Below are 22,237 nucleotides of genomic sequence, written 5' to 3' on the forward strand. Positions count from 1 at the left end.
TGAATTTTTTCACCGCCAATTACTGGTACAGGTGTACTAATAACTCCCATATTGATGGTCGTCCGTGTACAATCTCAAATTTGGCACCAGTGTTTTGTCACCTCCAGCATACTAACCATATGGGTGAGATGAACCATAATGCACCAGCGAAGGCGGAAAGGGCTTACCAACCCAATCCTCGATGGTCCCGCACAGAGGAAGAGCTTCGGGTGATTAAAACTACCGCTTGAAGGAAGGACTCCTACCTACGGGTTCTTTATTGAAGGAGGAGGAAGGGCAATTAAAACTCCGGGTGTAAGAGTCTCGGGGTGCTTGTTTGTGGGGAATAGTGATGAAGGAGGTTGGGTTCATACTGTGTAGGTTTTTTTTATTAATTCACTCTCTTGTGTGGAACAGGAAGCCCTATGGACCAATGCAAATAAGACGAAGTTAAAAAATTATACATTATGTAGATGGAGAACTCTTTAAAGCCTTTTAGATAATACCTACAAAACAAGGTATTGCCAGTTAATTATCCTAAAAATTTATAAAATTGTTGAAAATATTTCATTCCCATTACCCATTGGTTTAATCTAACTTAATTAGTACTTGTTCCTCTACCTATACACACTATACTCCTCATCAAATGCACTTCCTTATATCACATATAAGTTAATGACTCATAATGAACTGGTGTTCCCTATACATATAGCAACACTACTATCCTCTCATCAATACATTCCTAGGCAATATTATTATGACCATTGGAGACTGATAAGTAAAATCTGAAAATGAAAGTACATTCGAAAGCTAATAATATCCTTACAATATTTCTCTATTTGTCAATTTAATTCATTCTTAATATGCTTTTACTACTTAAATGGAAAATCATCATCAAAATTATTGTGTGAATCACCTTACATACTTTCACAAAGTGAAAATATTAGTATATTTATGCATAAAAAAAGCTTTGAGGAGTACTGTATTGTACAGTATAATATTCAAAATTATTAATGTAGGAGCATCTACTGTACTTTTTATGGTCCTTCATTAATCACACTGACTGACATTCATGCTAATAAAAGGAATGTTGACAACAGAGACCAGCACCTAGGCCTCTCTCTCTCTCTCTCTCGCCACTACTGATGACTTCTTAACGCATATCTTCAGCACTGTACAAACCCTGGAAAAAATAATATATGTACAGTATGTATAATTATATCCACCAATAAAAATGTACAAACTTCACTTCAAGTGGATTAAGTGATGATTTACACAAAATGCTACCCATATGAGACTAAATACTGTATATTTTACAATTTTAATGCATACTTGACCACTATAAACTTCAAGAAACAAAAGTAATGTATAATACTGCTACTACAACCTGACTGATGAATACAGGGAATGTACTGTATTCTTTAGGTAAGAGTAACTCTGTTAACTGGTATATAGTATTTGATTAACTTGTACTGTACCTCCCATTCTCCTCATGCCAGATAACAAAGGTTCTATTGTACAATGTACAATCCCCCCAAAAATTATCATTAGATTTTATGTCGCTACAATTTGAAATACTATACGAAATGCTTTGATATGATCCCCAGTGCATCATCATAAGTTGGTACGCCTGCTTGCCATATCAACAACAGCTAGATATGGGGGTAGGATTGGGGGAGGGAATCATCCTTGTATGGCATACTAGATACTTCAATACAGTGTAACAAGAAATCCATTTAACTATATTAATGTATGTATCATTAAAAAATTTATACTGTATACTCATTCATACTCAAAGGTCGTGGATTTTGAACTACAAACCGCCTAGAAACAGGTTAAGTAACATTGCTCGGAAGCCTCGAATCACATCGACCCCATGGCTAACAACACTCTTTTGGGGGACTGTAGATTAAATTCTGCTTAAAAAGATGAAATTAAGAAAAAAAAAAATCATATACTGTACACTATGCTGCTTATACATGAACATACCACAAACACCTAAAGTGATGGGCTTAAGGGAATTATTATGTTAGGGATATAAATTCTGAACACAGTCACCCAAATCTTCTCAAAATAATGAAAGATGCTAAATAAATACAGTATATGGTACTGGATACAAGTAGTCCTTACTATACACACTCCCATTATAAATAGTTTAATATACCTGTATATGCCATTTACATTTTGCAAACATGATTCGCTATGTGCCATGTATTTTTGCAGATACACGTTTCTTTCAAGTAGTGCCTAAGCCTCGATGGACCTCAGCAACTTTCACCAAACCAGGAACCTGTCCTTCATTTCAAGTGACTTTCTATTGTTGGTAATTTCAATACTGCACCTTGTTGTATAAACAAAATCCTTAAGATATTGTATTTTTTATTTATTTATTTTTTTAATAACCAGAATATGCCGAGATGCTGATATAGGCATCATGTAGTGTCCATATGTGAACTGATACTGACAGATTAATTTTCGGTAACTAAGGATTTTCTGTTTCCCCCTCTAAAGCTGATTAGAATATGTTAATAAAAAAAAGATGTCATAAATGGGATGATTGACCAACTACTGTACCTGTACTGCTCAGTTCATCACAAGCCCGTCTTATGTAAGGTATTCAATTACGGGTACTAAACATAGGAAAAAGAAAAGAAAGAATAAAGGAGAATATGCAATATCAACTCATTAACAAAGAAAAGCATGTTCTTACCTTGGCTCTGCGAAGCACAGAATCTTTAGTAGGATCATATGGATGATCCTTAGAGGGAATCTCTAAGACAGCTGGGAGAGGGTTATCATTGTCACTATCAATGACGTGACGGATTTGTTCTGCAATCTGACAGATGAAAATGGGAAAATTATATAATACTGTCCATTTTTCGAATGTCCTGTAGTAAGATTTGTACATAACATATTCCTGTGGTTTCATCATCATTATCCCTGGACGATTATTTTCCACACTTGTGTGGGTTAGTTGCGATTACCCAATGGCATGGTGTCCCGGGTCCAACTTGCAAATTTAAATTATGTTTTAAGACTAGAAACCTAACATTTCACTAAATCACTTTATGGAGTGGGAACTGGGCATTATGCATAGGATGTCTGAATGACCCATTAGCTGGCAAGGCAGAGTCGCTACTCCCTGAAATAAACAAAGATTATCTGCCTATCCAACATAAGTATCAATGAAGCATTGACATCAATATCATACCCATTCTGCTACGGATTGTACATGATGGATACCGTATTTGCCGGCGTATAAGACGCACCTCTATTTTTCAAGGATATTTTGTGGATTTTTTTTTTTTTTTGAGTAAGTTTCGTCAGACAATTATTGAAAGTGATTTTAAAGTGGTTTTGTCGAGTAAAACATATGATTTTGTGCATGTAAATACAATATACACTGGAATCAAGTCGGAAATCATATATAGTAACATTATACTAACCCAACTCAACCTGTGATCAGAGCAGCTGTGTGGCTTGTTTATATTTTGATCAAAAGAATTACCGACAGGATGTGACTCGCATTTTTAGCTGTGATGTTTTGTGTTGCCGCGAACTGCCACCAGGGTGTAACTCCATCGCTATTGTTTTGGAGTCATCGACTCATTGCAAATGGCTAACTGGCAGCTGAACTTTCTGTGAACATTTCTTTTATCTTTCTAGGGTCATTTTTCATTTAGATAATAAACAAATATTTCTTAAAGGTAATACAGTCCTTAAATAATGTAAGACGTGTATTTGGTGTGGGTTACGTATGCTGGGGAAGGAGGTACAGTGAGATATTGTGAGCTTCCCTCTGCTGTCAAGCCAATGTAAGCCATTATTTATGTCTTCGGCAAATTTGCCGTAAGTTTGAGATATAGTAATAGATTGTGATAATTTGGCTTGCTTTTCAGTATTTTATTACAGTGGTCCCTCGGTTAACGAACAGAATTTGTTCCAGAGGGTCGTTCGTTAACCGAAAATTTTGTAAACCGAATCCATCGTTTCAATGGGATATTGGGTAATTGCTTCCAGCTCACCGAAAAGTACATACAAAGTAAAAAAAAGAAAAAAAAAAAATGCAGTAAAGTACACTTACTTTGAGGTGTGTATGTAGAAGGTTCCTGGTTGATGATGATGGGAATTAGAAGTGGGGGTGGAAGAGAAGGGGACCCATGCTTGATGCCGTCATTTCACCAATAAAATTTTAATTTCACAAGGTGTAATTCAAGATTATTTTATTAAAATCAACACTGCACTGCGCTATATATTATCAATATGTTAACTAAATTTCAGAATGACCAATAATTTCAATTAAAAATGCAAAAATATTCAAGACACCAACAAAATAGATGTTCACTCCACTGTCAACAAAGCCCAACTGACGCCTTGTGGCCGAGTCAAGCGTATGATGGGCGCACAAAAAACGAGTTCCCTGTACAGTGATCCCTCGGTTAACGAATTACCTTCCATAAGAATCTTTAATTCGGTTAACGAATTCCTCTCAACATGTTTTCGCTTGCTCACCAGCTGGAATATAAGACCGCCAATACAGTAATCGGTTCTAGGGCTTAAATTCGTTCCCATTTGAGTAAATATCAAGAAGGTTGTACTATTCAATAATTTTTCAAGTTTTATAATAAAATTTTTAGTCATTTTAACAATTACTTAACATAATTGAAGTACAGGAAACAAGTTTTTAGTGCACCAAACAGCAACTTGACTCACCCAGCATGGCGTCAGTTTGTGTCTCTGCTCAACGGAGGTAACATCTTGCTTGAGACTCGCTTGAACATAAACTATTTTTTTACGTTTTTAACAGTACAATTACTGGTCATTCTGAAATTTATTTTACATATTGACAAAATATATAGTGTAGTGCAGTGTTGATTTAAAGAAAATAATCTTGAATTACACCTAGTGAACTTAAAATTTTATTGGTGAAATGACGGCATGAAGCATGGGGTGATTTCTCTTCCACCCCCACTTCCTTCTCTTCTCCCTTCTCCTCCACCCCCACTTCTAATTCCCATCATCATCAACCAGGAGCCTTCTACATACACACCTCAAAGTAAGTGTACTTTACTGCATTTATTTTTACTTTGTATGTAATTTTCGGTGAGCTGGAACCAATTACCCAAAATCCTATTGAAACAATGGTTTCAGTTAACAAACCACCTTCTGGAATAAATTGTGTTCGTTAACCGAGGGACCACTGTACTGCATATATTATCAATATGTTAAATAAATGTTAAAATGACTAATAATTTTAATATAAAAAATGCAAAAATATTAAAGAGCACAACTTTCTTGACATTTACTTCACTGGAAACGAATTTAAACATAGAACAGATTACTGAATTGGCAGACTAGCCCATTAGCTGATGCCCACAACAAAACATGATGTTCGTAAGGATTTCGTTAATCAAATTTTTGTTCACTAACCGAATTGCAGATTCTGATGTAAGGCAATTCGTTAACCAAAATTTCGTTAACCGAACCATTCGTTAACCGAGGGACCACTGTACAGTGGGGTATGCTATAACGAACGCAACTCCTACAACGAACGCGGATGAATACGGGACTATTTCGCCTGGCGCATGAATATTGTTGTACCGCGACCCACAACAAGAGCGTCAGGCGCCATGTTTTTCTCATTGTGTAGCCAGTGCACCACTGTTATTGTTGAAATTTCGTCTTTTAATGTGGAAATTCGCGTTATTTGTATAACTATTTTGTTGTACAAGTATACAATTGTAACAATGAATCGTCCAAAGCGAGTGGGAAAGCTAATAACCCTTGAAACTAAGAAAGAAATTATAAAGAAACGTGAAAATGGAAGAAGCATTGCGAAACTTAGTGATGAACATGGGATGGCTAAATCGACTATATGTACGATTTTGAAGAATAAAGGGGAGTTAAAAACAGTGCAAGTGGCTAAGGGAATCTCTAGACTTAGCAAAGCAAGGTGTAATGTGATTGAAGAGATGGAAAATTTACTCTTAGTGTGGATAAAGGAGAAAGAAATGGCAGGTGGTAACATTAGTGAAGCTATAATTTGTGAGAAGGCTAAACAATTGTTTGAGGACCTTAAAGCCAAGACTCCCAGTGGAAGTGATAGTGCTGTGCCAGTGTTTAGGGGTACCTGCATGCTGAATAACACTAAGGTAAGATAAAGTTCCGTATTTTTTACATTTTCCACAGAATTTTTTCAGTGTTAAGTGGTTGTATTTGGGGGCCTGGAACGGATTAATCCTATAACGAACGAATGCTATAACGAACGAGGTTCTGGAACCAATTACGTTCGTTATAGCATACCCCACTGTATTAGGAATATTATTAGTAACAAAATTTTTGTGCTTAGTGGACTCCCTAGCTAGGCATCTCCGCCTATGGCGTTTGGCCTCCCATCCATAATGCACATTAGACACAAGGTAATTTGTGATACACACACAAAAAAGCATCTTACACACTGGCAAATACGGGATTTTTTTTTATATGGATTGACCTGGGACCCATCAGGTTCCCAATGGCCATTGAAAATAAATCAGTCACAATCATGACCCAAGTCTATGTGACAAAGATTGTGGTCATTAAAATCTCATGCCTACAAGTTTGTATGGTTTCTTGTGTACAGTCATAATGATATGGTTTTAAAATCAGTTTGGATACATTTACACAACTGCACTATTTAACAATCTGTTTTTACATCTTTTTTTTTCTGAATCTTGTCATTTAAATTTAAGCTTTCTCAAACTTTCCTGTTTTTCTATTCATTTCAGTCAGTACATTATTTGATTTATCAATCTACATATTTTTACCTTGTAGTACTGTACTGTACAAGTATGGGTGATATCTACCTTATTTACATGATAGCTATGATAATTTACAGAGGTCTTCAGAAAAATTTTTACAGGCTTAAATTTGACATATCAGAAATTTCAAGAGATATCTGCTAACAAAATATTAGGTGAAAATTCACATTTTAATTAAGAAAACCTTTGTCTTCATACACAGAGTTAAATGATAGACAGTATGCAGCACACCTGTTAGCCTTGTTCACCAACAAGAATACTACAACTGCAACATGATGTAACACATAGGTAACAAAATATCCATTTCAGGAATTTCCAAATTTGTATTATTCTAATTTGGACCATAATTTCCAACTCTGCATCATAAGCAGTGCTGACATTACAAAACAAAAGCATAACTTTTGTATCATTACCTATTATAGTTGTGTGGCTGCACTCATCTTTTTATCTCCAAGCACTATCTTTCCTACTTCCTACAGTGGCTTCTGCACCCCTTCAGGCACAAAGAGGAAGTAAAAAACCTACACTGGCAGTTTAGTGTTGGTCACATGGGTCATATTTTTCTAACCCACCAATTTGACCAGAACTGATGTGGTAATCCAATACTGAGCAGTGGTCTCTTATTAGAAATCATAATGAAGGCAAAAAATAATGAATTTATCAATGTAAAGCATGCCCTTAAAATTCGAGGGGGTTACGTTCTCAAAATGGCCGCAAAGAGCCAAATCCAAGAATAACATTTACTGACCGGGTGGTGGGAGTGGGTGGGGGGTTACATTTTTGCTTGTGTGCAAGGAAATGTATATTCCCTTTATGTTTGCCCTTAGGACAATTATTTCTTCTACCTGTACAGGGGGGCCCCCCTAAGTATGCAGATTTATATTTCACAGTCCTCTATTATTTGCAGATGACACCCTGGATGTACCCAAGAATGTCTATGGGTACCGGTAGTTTTAAAGTTGCAGAAATATTTGCGGCTGGGACAGTGAGCTATTCGTTATAGAGACAGTAATTTCCTTTCCCTGTATTGGAAATGTGTGTGTGTGCGTGTAGACATAAACACACACACACAAAACATCTACAAATAAATAACAATGGGAAAATACTCTCACAAATAATCAAACAAATTTATTAAAAATGTGATAGTCTACCCTCAAGTTCGTGCTTTATTACTTTATTAATAAAGCACGGACTTGAGGGTAGACTCACATTTTTAATAATTTTTTTTTATTATTTGTAAGAGTATTTTCCCACTATTATATATTTGTATGTGTTTTGTGTGTGTGTGTCTACACACACACACACACACACACACACACACCATTGTAAAAATTATCAATAACTTGTAATAAACCAGTGTATTCACTCCCAGTAAACACTACTCCTTGCACTGTCACTATGTTGAAATGAACTGTAGTTTGAGCTTTTCCCCATCTAGTTATTATATATCTTATTTGTATCACTTGTGTTACTTGTATATTATTTGTAATTCGAAACCCATTCCCCAAATATGTAACTGTATATTTTCAGCCTTCTGGCTGCCAAGCTCTTTCAATAAACCGTTAATTATTATTATTATTATTATTATTATTATTACACACACATATACAGGTACAATACAGGTAAAAGAAATAATTGTCCTATGGGCAAACACAATATAGAATATACATTTCTTTGCATACAAGTAAAAATTATACTGTATACGTACTACAATGCCAGCACATGTGTCCATCTAAAAATCTTTATGTTCACTTGACGTCTGCAGTACGCCGAGCTAGCAATTCACTTTAACCCTTAAGGCCTGGGTGACATTCCAGAATGCGTGCCTTTTCCCGCCACTGTTTAAATGCCCAGCGCGGGTTATCAGGTTCCAGTGTGACTATTTGCCTGTCACGCCACACGCTCGGCCACAGGAAAGTTTCCTGAACATAATTAACCTACTGTACTTTTGTTTGTTTCATTTTCATTGTTTGTCCATTTTATCATGTTATATCCAAGTAATATTGCTAAAAGTAGTGTAGTTGTATTGTAGTGTAGCATTACCGGAAATTAATGCTATGATTATGTTATAAATGTATTTATTTGTGGAATTATCATTATTTTATGCATTACTTGCTCTACCAAACACAAAGACAGCCAGACAGCCTGGTGACTGACTGTGTGTGTGTGTTGCCGAGCACTTTATATGAAAAATAATGCAAATAAAATATTCTAAATGATTTATTTATAGGAAATAAGTATTATGATCAGTAAATATATGCATTATTGGCCATCCAAGACAAAAAGGCAAGCAGAAAATGGCCGCTAAGTGCGCAGTGACCACGAGTGTTCGCTGTCAAAAGAACACTGTCCCCTTATCTCCCTCGCCACTGCTGCCACAGGGAAGTTTCTAGATGGTTAATGTATAGTTTTTTTTTTACTTCTCTTTGCTTGTTTTATCATTTAAAAAGGTTAAAAATTATTTTTGGAAAAGTTTAGATTTTTCTCCATTTATCCGTGTGGGGGACGGCCAGCGGCACCCTAGCCTGGGGCTAGGGTATTAACTAACTTAAGAAATTAAGTCACTAGCTTTATTTCTTTAATGTTAAATAAATAATTTCACATACAGATGCAGTTCCGTTACATACATGTAGACTCCTGATGGCCAAATTTATGCAAATCTATATCAAAATATTTATTATATTTATGTCTATTGCTAGGAGCTACAAGTTGTTAATCTTTCATGCGAATATTTTATCTGAAAAATCTGTTCCAACATACTATTGTGCGTACAGACTAAAGGATTATCATACTCACATTTTGATTTATCAGAATGATGTCTATGTCATCTCTCTTCATAAATTTCTTGTAACATTCCTCAATTTCTTGAACACTAGTGTCTGGAAAAATATTAAAACAGATGATAATAATAATAATAATTACTGTACAGTACTGTATACACAAATATACTTAATTGAAAAGGTTAAAAGTTTATAAGTGGAGCAGCACAAAATATTCGTAACTTGCACCATATACAGTGGTCCCTCGGTTAACGAACGGTTCGATTATCAAAATTTAATTAACGAATTAGCTCCCATAAGGATTATCAGTGCGATTAACAAAATCCTTACGACAAACACGTTTTGTTGTGCGCATCAACTGATCAGCTAGTCCGCCAATACAGTAATTGGTTCTATGTTTACATTCGTTTCCAGTGGGGTAAATATCAAGAAAGTTGGTCTCTTGAATATTTCTGCATTTTTTATATTAAAATTATTGGTCATTCTGAAATTTAGTTAACATATTGATAGTAAAGACAGTACTGTACAGGGAACAGTTTTTGTGCACCCATCAGCTGATTGAATCACCCAACAACGTTTCTCAGTTTAACTTTGTTTACAGAGGAGTGAACATCGATTTTGTTGGTCTCTTGAATATTTTTTGCATTTTTACATTAAAATTATTGGTCATTCTGAAATTTAGTTAACATATTGATAATATACAGAGCAGAAATTATTATGAAACACGAAGAAGGCATTAGAACCAATACACACTGTAAAGAATATGGCATGTCATCATCGACTGCCTCTACAATCAGCTGTTTGATATGTAAACAAAGCTGCCGGTAATACGATATACACACCTCAAAGTAAGTTAAAATACAGTATTCTATTGTTTATCTTATTTATTATTGTACAGAATACTGTACAGTACAGTATTTAGTTTATTTTAATGTTTTGTTAATTCTATTACCAGTATACAGAACTTTGTATGTATACTTTTTCTGCGACTTGGAACCAATTACCCAATATCCCATTGAAATAATAGATTCGGTTAAAAAAAATTTCGGTTAACGAACGACTCTGTGGAACTGTAGTGATGGGTTGTCAGACCACAGCTTACATCTCAGAAACAGTCAAGACATGACCCGACATTATGGGGGTCAAGTGTAAGGGTACCCCTCACATCCGCTCAAGGGGGTTACAAATCAACCAGCTCCCCTCCACATGTCACACGGCCCCAACAAATATGTAAGAGACACACAGTCAGAAGGAGCCACCTGCCGACCCTCCCCCAATTTACACAATAACCTACAGTACATCTCAGACAAGGTTCAGACCTGACCTCACATTAGCCAGGTCAAATGTAAAGGGACCCCTCGCAGCCCAAGCCAAGGGGCCACAAATCAACCAGCACCTCTCTCGTCACACGGCCACACCAACGATGTTAACAGGCTAGCATTCATCAGAAGATTCTTCCAAAATATACAACAACTTATAGCTCCGAAAAAGTCCAGACCTGACCTTACATTAGCGAGGTCAAATGTAAGGAGACCCTTCGCCGCCCCCCCGATCAGCTCAACCTGACGGCTCGTCTTCCAATATATAGGACGTCGTAGCCCTCCCTCACGAGAGTGTATTGTAACCAAGAAGGGCCAGCAACAACGTCCCCATTCCCGGTCGAGAGAAGTCCGCCACTAAGTTTGACGAGGCCTCAGCCGGGTCCATCGACAGAGTGCTGTCAACTCAACGTGTAACAGTAAGTGCTGGTTGTGTAGACAGTAGAAGGGCGGTGATCCCGAACCTCCCCAACGATCGACTTAGTGAAGTGCCCATTCTAATTGTGAGGTTAGGTTATACGAGAATACCATAGTCTATCATAAATTGTGTACGAACCCCCATTAATTCCCCCTATTGAACTAGTAAAATAAAGCTGTAACACGCATTGGTGTTTTATATACTACACTTGTACTGTGCCTGTGTTAATATACAGTGTTAGCATCACACCCTCGAGACACGATACCATTTCCTCTCACTATAATACTCTACTACTATAAACTCCTAGCTTACCTCTTCATATGGGATTTTGTCTCATTATAATGGTGGCAGTGCACTTAACGTAAAACTCACGCCTCTTCCCCTTAGTGGTCAGTACAGTGATGGTTAGAATCTTTTGAAGTAAACTGGTAACTATCTTGACGAAGCAGGCAGTACAAGGGTGGTAGCATTCGTAATATAATTCCTGTCCCTCAGTGTGGTACAAGTGGTCATTCCCTAGTGACAATTATCCACTCCCCCCTCCCTGGTTCACATATTGTTGGGTAGTGGGAACAATGGTCTAGAACTCAACCAGGGCAAGTGTCAGTAAACTCTCCTCCTCGTTCCACCCACAGACGTCATCGTCAACATTGACAGTTTCAACTTCCACGATCAGCATGTCCCAGCCCTCCTCGCAAGCTAATATGACTTCTGTTAACACTACACCAGTGACTTCCGTTTTATTCCCGTTCCCTGAACAATCCACTAGTACCTACTCTTCCCCCCCTACCCCTTAACCGCCCTGCACCCTCTCTCGCCACTTCCCTCCCCATGCTCGCGTGCTCCTTAGTACCTCCCAACTCCTCCAGCATGCCAGATTCCTTCCTTACGACCATCTCAGCTCATAGTGCAGCACAATTGGTCAGTCAGATACCCATGTTTGAGGGCGATGGCCGTTACCCTGCGACATCAGCCGATAGGCTGGAACAGTGGTTAGGAAACATTGAAAATGCATTCCCGGAAACCCTTCAGGAATACGAGGAATGCCGCCTCAGGACGGCACGTATGTGATTGGGCGGCGACGCGAAAGGTGCTAGGATTTAATCCGACAGTAAAGAATGCTACCGCGTGGGACACGTTCGCGAACGGATTACGGGAAATTTACAGCCAGGGTAACATATTACAAGATCACACGCTTCGCTTAGCTAATATCAAGCCAGAGGAGTGTTCATCTTTAAATGTTTACCATCATGCATAGATAGTGCTGTGAAGATGGCGAGAGTCAATCACCCACAATTCTTCCTACCTGAGCTATTACTCTCTTACTTTCTATCGGGCTTACCCGGCGAGATGCGTACGTTCATGGTGTCGAGCGGGATAACTACGATAGAGAGCACAATTAAAGCGGCGCGGACGTACATACAGCTCAGGAAACTCACTCCCTTCTCCCATTTTGTGTCGACAATTCATGCCGCCCCTCCCACCCCTGCACGTAACACCCCTTCTGTCTGGGAGGATGAATTCTTGCGACTGATGGTGGAGAATCTCAGCCGGGATGAAAGGAAGCGACAGGAACAATCACCGTTTCACGAGGAAGGGCGGGAGCAATCACGGTTACATACATTAGGTATAAACACGTTGGATTACGCGCCACGGGGCGACCGGCCGTCCGGGGCAGGGACCCATGGGGCGTGGGCTGGGATTGACCCCCGCCCTCGTGCAGTCACAAATGCGCGACCGGGCCTGCCCATGCGGGATAGCTGGTATAGATCTCCGAAGCCTTTTCGCTGCTCCTCCTATGGGACATGGTCCCACGCGGTACACGGATGTCCCTTCCAGTGTGAGGAAAACCAGTACGATGGGTGTGGCGACCAGGGACATACCCGCAGAGTGTGTCCATACGCCGGAATGCGTTGTTGCGCATGTGCCGAGTGGGGGACACATTCGCAGGTTATGTCCCTACTACTAAAGACAAGGGCGAGGCATTAGTGACTAGGGAAGACAGGCCAATTATTAAGTTGAAAATGTGAGGGAAACGGGTTGAAGCTTTCACTGATACAGGCTCCTCTCTGTCCTTAGTGAAACAGAACGTGGCCTCCAAGATGAGCTTAGGGGGAAAGCATAGAGTTCCTGAGTTACGTGGCGTCACAGGTAACCGCCTCTCAACATTGGATTCCAGAGATATAACTGTAGACTTAGGAGATAAGATGGTTGTTCACTAGCTGGTTGTGGTAAGCGGTGATCTTTTCCTAGGGGATGTTCTTATTGGGTCAGATTTCTTGTGTAGGTTTAAGTATGGAATCCAGTTTGATGGGAGCCGGTATACCGTGACACTAGATGGTAGAGATTATAGAGGTACTCCTATTAGGAATAGGTCTGGTCTGCCCGTCCACCTCATTAAGCCTAAACGCCCCCAGCCCCCCGCACCCCAGGCCCCCCAGCTACACCCTACGTGTGTCACTGTCATCCCTCCCCACTCTAGTGTTGTTCTGCCCGTTCGATGGTCAAGGTCGTTCGACAGTTCCACAGACAATCAGGAGTATGTATTTGTTGAAACCCCGAATAAAATGTCCCCATACGTGCAGCCGGGGCTCATTAACACTCAGCAGCCTAGCGTCCCAGTCATAAACCCCACCCCCAGGGGATTTAAACTTACTCCTGGTCATTCAGTGGGAACAGTCTGTGCGGTCGATAAAGTAGAAGATCTGGAGCATTTTGATTCTACGAGATATAACATTAGGAGTGACACAGAGTTCGTAGACTCACAGCAAATGTTTGCCACTGCATTAGAATCCCTTGACATAGATCACCTACCCACCCTTATTAAAGAACGTCTAAGCTCTATAATAAAGCAGCATAAAGACCTGTTTGCAACTTCAGATCAGGACCTCGGCCTGATGTCAGCTTCACACAAAATTAATACCGGCTCCGCCCCCCCCCACCAGAGTACGGCAGTGGCGGCTTCCTGAGGCGGCTAAAACTCAAATCAGGGACTTATGCCGCCAAATGGAGGAACGTGGCGTCATCTCCCCTTGCACTAGCCCCTATTGCTCCCCGGTCGTATTAGTCAGAAAAAACGACGGGTCAACTAGATTCTGTGTGGACTATAGGGAACCTAATAAGAACACCATTGCTGATAGCTATCCTTTGCCCAGAATTGACGAGACACTGGACCAATTGAACGGAGCTACTATATTCACAGTTCTAGACTGTAAGGATGCGTACGGGAGTATACCTGTTGACCCGGCGGACCGCCCCAAAACTGCTTTTGCGGACAGCAGCCGTCTATTTTGTTTCAATGGGTTACCTTTCGGGCTAATGGTAGCACCAGCCACGTTCATGAGGGCGGTGAACCACAGTCTCACACCTATGGCTTACCTGGACGATGTTATCATCTATAGTAAAAACATGGATTCGCACATGCGGGATGTAGATGAGGTTCTCTCGGTCATGAAAGTGGCCGGACTAAAAGTGTCCCTTAGAAAATGTGCGTTCGCGCGCCAGGAAGTTAAATTCCTGGGATTCATCGTAGGTCATGGCGGCGTTAGACCTGACCCGGTGAAAGTGAAAGCAATATCAGAGATGCCACCCCCCACCACAGCCAGGGGTGTGAAACAGTTCCTGGGCACCGCCAATTTTTTCAGACGTCACATCCCTCACTTTTCAGAGGCGGCCCTTCCCCTTACGAAACTTACAAAGAAATCGGTTCAGTTTCGGTGGTCGGGGGAGGCAGATAAAGCTTTTAACCATCTTAAGGACTTATTGAAGTCGGCAACAATGTTAGCACTGCCGGACTTCACGCAGCCGTTTTACGTGCACACTGACGCTTCCGACGAAGCACTGGGAGCCTGTCTTATGCAAGGTGGTGAAGATAACCCCACCCCTATTGCTTATTTTTCACAGAAATTGAGCGGAGCTGCCCTCCGCTACTCCACAACTGAGAAAGAAGCCTTGGCTATTGTCAAGGCCGTAACTTCCTTTGATGCTTACCTACTTGGTAGACACTTTTATGTAATCACTGATCACTGTCCTTTAATGTATATCTTCCAAGGTAAAACTCCTAATGCACGGGTAGCACGCTGGGCAGTCTTTTTAACTGCGCATAACTTCTCCATTTTGCATTAGCCAGGCAAGAACCACGTCGTACCAGACGCACTGAGCAGTAATGTGTTACCAATAAATAATGTCGGGAATCCTAGCAGCATGACTCAGCCCATTTTTGGGGACCTATCACCTGTCATTGTGTTCCTTGGGGTGGGGGGGGGGGTCCGCTCCCCAAGAAGGTCAACAAAGCTTCACTTTGTGATTTCAGTCTTTTAAACGGAGTCCTGTATCTTGTTACTATGAAACATGATGATGAACAACCCACAGAACTCGTAGTCATCCCCGCATCCTTGGAAAACTCGGCCCTAGAGGTAGCTCACTCTTCCCAATTCGCAGCCCACCCGAGCAAGCTCTATGTTTTTCATGCCCAATCTAGCGTGGAAAGTTGGGGCATTTGTCAAAGGATGTCTGCCATGTCAGTTAAGGAAGGGTACCCCAAAGAGACAGGGAGAGCTGCAGGAGTTCCCACCAGCCTCCCAGCCCTTGGAACGGGTATCGATCGATCTAACTGACATGACAATACGTTCACATCGGGGAAACAGATACGTTGTTTCCATCATCGATCAATATTCACGTTTTGCGACCTATATACCCATCCCCGATAAACGCGCAGAGACAGTGTGTGAAGCCCTGTTACAATACGTTGGTACTCATGGGTGTCCCCGGGTCATTGTCAGTGATCGAGGGACAGAGTTTACCTCTGGCATCTTTCAGAAGGCGTGCGATTTGCTGCGGGCTAAGTCAAATCTAACCACTAATTACCATCCACAGGCTAATGCCATGGTTGAGCGTTCCCACCGCACGTTGAAAGATAACTTGTCGTTTTTAGTTAATAATCAGTGCGGCGGTTGGGATGATCAGCTACCTCTTGCACAACTGGCCATGAACACCGCAAAAAATACCACCCTGCATAACACTCCTTACTTCCTTCACTTTGGTAGGGACCCAAACCTTCCTGACGGAGTAATAAACCCCCCACCCCTATCCTATGGCGAGGACTACCCTTCTATCTTGCAAAACAAGTTACAATCGATCTTTATTCGGGTTCAGGAACTAAACAGGAAAGGTCACTTACACAACACCACCTACTATAACCTCAGGGTTACCCCCTCCAACATTACCATAGGTACCCTGGTTTTCCTAACTAATGAATCATCCTCCCCCAACACCCCCTCTAAGTTGCAACAGAGATGGCAAGGCCCATATAGAGTAACCGCCTAACCCAGCAAAGTAAACTTCACTATTTCCCTGCTTTGCCAGGGGGATGTCAGGAAACTGTTATGGTAACTATCATAAACACACATGGGCATGGCTAGGTTTATTACAAAGTGATGAAAAGGGTACGCTTAATACTGTAGTCCACAAAACATGTAGCTATGCTTTTTTTATTTGGTCCCCCGTCATACGAGTCCGTTTTCTCTCACATCAGGACGCCTGAGTCCTCCGTTTTCTCTCTTAATCTTAGAGTGCACCAGAAACTTTATTAATTTTAGTAATGCCACAGAATTTGAAATTGCAACCCCAATTGCAACTGGGGTTGCAATTGTTGAGGCAACTAGATATGTCTGATTACAGCAAATGTGTTATTGTCAATTTGAAGGTGAAAGATTTTATCCTCAATAGATGTAGGTTAATATTTCACCTGTAGGCAAATACTTAAAAAAGCCTAAGTAAGGAAGCATATTCCTTTAACACATAATATCTGACCAGTATGGGGAGGATCATCATGTCTCCGTCAGGGGGTCGTGGAGTGGTGGTCCAGCAGGCGTCACTTTTTTTGGTGGTGGTGGTGGTGGTGGTGGTGGTGGTGGTGGTGGTGGTGGTGGTGGTGGTGGTGGTGGTGGTGGTGGTGGTGGGTGGTGGTGGTGGTGGTGGTGGTGGTGGTGGTGGTGGTGGTGGTGGTGGACATGGACGAGGCGATCAGACTTTAACTGACACATGACTGTACGGACGTTAACCGCGCATGACTGTGCGGAATGTTAGATCGTGCTGAAAAAATATTGATATTTACGATTATGTTATATAAATAAAGTCAAGTAACACTTACCACTTCAATTAATACTTTGTAGTGTTTCCTCTGCACTTCAGACAGTCTTTTTAGCCTTCGAGGAACACTGTCAGCAAGGTTTTGCAAGAGGTCAGGTGGCAAGTTAGCCCAGGTATCCTTGATGGCTGCCTCTAGCTTCGGGATTGATGATGTCAGCGTCGCGCAGACGACGCTTAACAATGGACCACAAATTTTCTATTGGGTTAAGATCTGGGCTACTGCCAGGCCAGTCATTAAAGAAAGGTACCTCACAGTCTTTGAGCCACTGTATGACACTTTTAGCAGTGTGGCATGGGGCACCGTCCTGCATGAAAAGGCTTGCCTTAGCTTTATCAAATGATTCAGGTAAGAAATCACTGAGCAGTTCAAGATAGTTGTACTGATTCATATCTGGTTCTTAGGGAGGATTACTAGTTCACCAACACCATAATACGTAAAGGAAGCCCAAACCATAAGCGAGGCAGGGTGCTTAACAGTCTTTACAGTGTACTGTGGGAGGTGCGCGTCTGAGTGGGGGGGGGGGGGGTACACCCTCCCTCCATTACTCCCAGTCACAGAAAACGTAGCCTCATCCGACCATAATACACTCCTCCATGTCTCTAAATCCCACACTTCATATTTCTTGCAAAATTTCACTCTATTTTCCTTCTGTCTCTTTGTCAACAGAGGTTTACGGCAGGCACGAAAGCTCTTAAATCCCAGGTCATTGTGCAGGGCTTGTTGAACACAACGTAACGAGACGTGACTCAAAAGACGGGGGTTTCTCTCTTTCACTTCACGTGCTGTGAGTGCTGGACCGAACTTGTCGAGAAATAACCTTAAGTGTTCATGGAGACAATAATTTAGGCCTACCAGACTTAGGTAATGGAGCTGGTAACTCGTCCTCTCCAAGGTCACAGAAACGTTTGACAAGATTTTTAACAACTCGTAATGCCACACCAGTCTGAGCAGATATTTCTCTCAGTACATGGTTCGCTTTGTACAATGCAATCACTGCTGCAATATCGTCTCTTGTAGTAACCCTCCTGGACATCTCTGATGGCCACTATGTCTGGTTAATGCACCTTAAACTAGACAAAACATGGCCACATGGCGCGGGAACCCGCACAATAAATATTCCCTGCACAGCTGCCAGAGGCGCACTGACTACAAGCCGTGACGTGTTCTCAGTTGCCAAATGTCAGCACTTGCCAACAAACCAAGCGTTTTGACATCTCGCATCCCAGGACAGGCTTCACAACATATGATCTTATTTTTGCTAGAACTTAGTTCGTCGGCCCTATCGCGACTTAACATTCCGCGCAGACTGTATATACAGTCATGCTCGTTAACGCCCGACTCCAACAACGTCCTATCGCATATACGTCTGTGCCCCCCAAAAAAAAAAAAACCCACGTGACGCCTGCTGGACCACCACTCCACGACCCCCTGACGGAGACACGATGGTCCTCCCCATACTGGTCAGATGTTATGTGTTAAAGGAATATGCTTCCTTACTTAGGCTTTTCTAAGCATTTGCCTACAGGTGAAATGTTAACCTACATCTATTGAGGATAAAATCTTTCACTTACAAATTGACAATAACACATTTGCTGTAATCAGACATATCTACAGTAGTTGCCTCAACAATTGCAAGTTGCAATTGGGGTTGCAATTTCAAATTCTGTGGCATTACTAAAAATAGTAAAGTTTCTGGTGCACTCTAAGATTAAGAGAGAAAACGGAGAACTCAGGCGTCCTGATGTGAAAGAAAACAGACTCGTATGTCGGGGGACCAAATAAAAAAAGCATAGCTACATGTTTTGTGGACTATAGTATTATGGTACAGTGGTACCAAGTGACAGCACTAGGATCCCGCTTCCTCTATCAAGGAATAAACAATTAAAATTTAAATTGAAAAAAAAAAAAACATTCAAATAAATTACTATCTTACAAGAATCCCTCCAATGTAAGTTATATTCGCCCAGGTCGTTTGGGTGGAAAATTATGAGAAGAGCTTAGTCAATCTTAAGTAATGATAAATAAACACGCAGGCAGGCCTTCAGCGCCAACTGTCCAATCTTATCTCAAATAAATAAACAAACAAATGCCAGACATTCTGTCACCTCACCTACCCCCCCCCCCTCTTTCCACCACCCTCGTGTTCAAGATAAAAGATTGGTGATTTCTTTATGTTTATTTTATATAATATCTCAGACTAAAGTTAGGATAATATAATTTGCATTGCTGAAATCCTTGCAAGACAGAGATTAATTTGAATATAAACGTCATATATTTTGCTCAAGATATAAAAAATGTAGTACATTAGTGTACAATACTGTAGTACATTTTATAAAAAGTTTTTCAACTTTATTTTTGGGTAGATTTACATAGATTTCTTTGTGCAAAGCTGGAGTGCACATGTACTAATTTGATTACGGTACTAAAATTTTTTTGTCTAGTGCAAATTATAGCATGTTTATATTCAAATTAATCAGTATTTTATAAGAATCCCAGCAATGTTAATTCTATTCACCCAGGTCATATCACTGGCATTTTAAAATGAGAGAAGCTTAGTAGGACAGTTAAATAAACACACAGAGACCTTCGGCTCAAACTTATCACCAACCCCCACCCCCAACCCTCCCCTGGGAGTAGTGAGCCGTCAGTCCCCCAGCCAGGCTTTTAGGCTTACAGTTTTTATCTTATATAATATCTCAGACTAAAGTTAGGAGATTGAAATTTGCATTGCTGGAATCCTTGCAAGACAGAGATAAATTTGAATATAAACGTCATATATTTTGCTCAAGAGATAAAAATTGTTTTACATTAGTGTACAGTACTGGAGTACATTTTATAAAAAAAAGTTTCTCAACTGTATTTTTGGGTAGATTTACATAGACTTCTTAGTGCAAAGCTGGAGTGCACATGTACTAATTTGATTAAGGTACTAAAATTGTTTTGTCTAGTGCAAATTATAGCATGTTTATATTCAAATTAATCAGTATGTTACAAGAATCCCATCTATGTTAATTATATTCACCCAGGTCATTTCACTGGCTTTTTATAAGAGAGAAGCTTAGTCACCTAAGAACTGATCAATATACACGTGTTGGACCTGGGCCTGTGCCAACTGTCAAACGTACTACCTCCCTTCCCCCCACACCCCCTCGCTCGCTCTCTCTCCTCTATCTGCTGGCATTGCTGGAATCCTTGTAAAACAGTGAATAATTTTAATATAAATGTCATGTATTTTGCACAAGAGATAAAACTTAATCACCTGTATCACATTACAGTAATGATTTAAGAGTAAAAGTGTACATGTACGTATATAGTATTCCACATACACGTAAGTATAAATAAAAAGTTAATGTGATGATCGGACAACGTCCAATTCGGTTAACGTCACGTTTCCAAGAACATATCTAGGACATTAACCGGCGCATGACTGTGTGTGTGTGTGTGTGTGTGTGTGTGTGTGTGTGTGTGTGTGTGTGTGTGTGTGTGTGTGTGTGTGTATATATATATATATATATATATATATATATATATATATATATATATATATATATATATATATATATATATATGTTATATGTATGTATATATATATATGTATATATATATATATATATATATATATATATATATATATATATATATATATATATATATATATATATATATATATATATATATATACATATATATATATGTATATATGTATGTATATACATATATATATATATATATAATATATATATATATATATATATATATATATATATATATATATATATATATATATATATATATATATATATATATATATATATATATATATATATATATATATATATACATATATATATACATGTATATATATATATATATATAATATATATATATATATATATATATATATATATATATATATATATATATATATATATATATATATATATATATATATATATATATATATATATATATATATATATATACATATATATATTAGGGTGGTCCAAAACTATATGGTAAAAAATATAAGTAGTAATATATTGCCTCCACAAGCCTTAAAATTGTCCATTTGGTTCATAGATAAGGTCTGTAAAATTTTATCCATATTCATTAACATTTAGAGGTCAATCCATTTTGCATATTATACTTGTAGTGTAGGACTGAATTTTCTTGTCCGCATGATACAGTCTTAATATACACAACACATTATATTGGGTATATTTCAATGTATATAGCCTAGTTGCCTATTATCAACACGGGAAGAAAACAATATCACACAACTGGCTTTGTTTGTGAGCATAATGTATGTGAGATTCTGGCATGAAGCACCAATGGCTGTTCGAGCTCCATTCAATGATTTGCAGCTAATGAAGGTTTTAAAGGAATATCCTCATGAGAAAGTTGCACACGCAGCACAAGCAGCAATTAGCCGACATCTCTGGTATCTATCAGAACATCTTATCGGTCTAAGCTTATTTGATGACAGGATCGATACTGAAACCAAGAAGAATATGGTACAAAACTTCCAGTGCCCAAAGAAACAGGACTTTTCAAGGCGTATTGTCCTATCTGATGAAACTCCTATCAGTAATGTGCCTCATTTGTTACTGAGCGTACATTAGATATTTTTGATGTTCTTACACTAGATGGCAAAGAAAGAGCACAACTGTTCTTGAGTAAGGATCCCAAAACATGGAAAGACGATGAAGTGTTTATCACAATGAGAGATCGTGCGATAAATATGAAGGTGGTGAATGACAGCGCAGAGAGGGCAATTGCTCTCATAGAGC

At 39.5% G+C, this 22,237-nt stretch overlaps 1 protein-coding gene across 1 annotated transcript in view; it reads right to left on the reverse strand.

Annotated features, from left to right (window-relative positions):
* Nucleotides 1-320: 320 nt before the first annotated feature.
* Nucleotides 321-22,237, reverse strand: part of LOC121857690 (V-type proton ATPase subunit F-like) — a 68,496-nt gene continuing 46,579 nt past the window's right edge. The window contains exons 3-5 of the mRNA XM_042353763.1: nucleotides 9,576-9,658; nucleotides 2,690-2,815; nucleotides 321-1,162 (exon numbers count right to left, since the gene is read on the reverse strand). Of these exons, the coding sequence (XP_042209697.1) occupies nucleotides 1,133-1,162; nucleotides 2,690-2,815; nucleotides 9,576-9,658 (239 nt within the window). The 3' untranslated portion in view covers nucleotides 321-1,132. The remainder of the gene's footprint in view (nucleotides 1,163-2,689; nucleotides 2,816-9,575; nucleotides 9,659-22,237) is intronic.

Source organism: Homarus americanus, unplaced genomic scaffold (genome assembly GCF_018991925.1).
Source record: "Homarus americanus isolate GMGI-L3 unplaced genomic scaffold, GMGI_Hamer_2.0 scaffold16712, whole genome shotgun sequence".
Lineage (NCBI taxonomy): Eukaryota > Metazoa > Arthropoda > Malacostraca > Decapoda > Nephropidae > Homarus > Homarus americanus.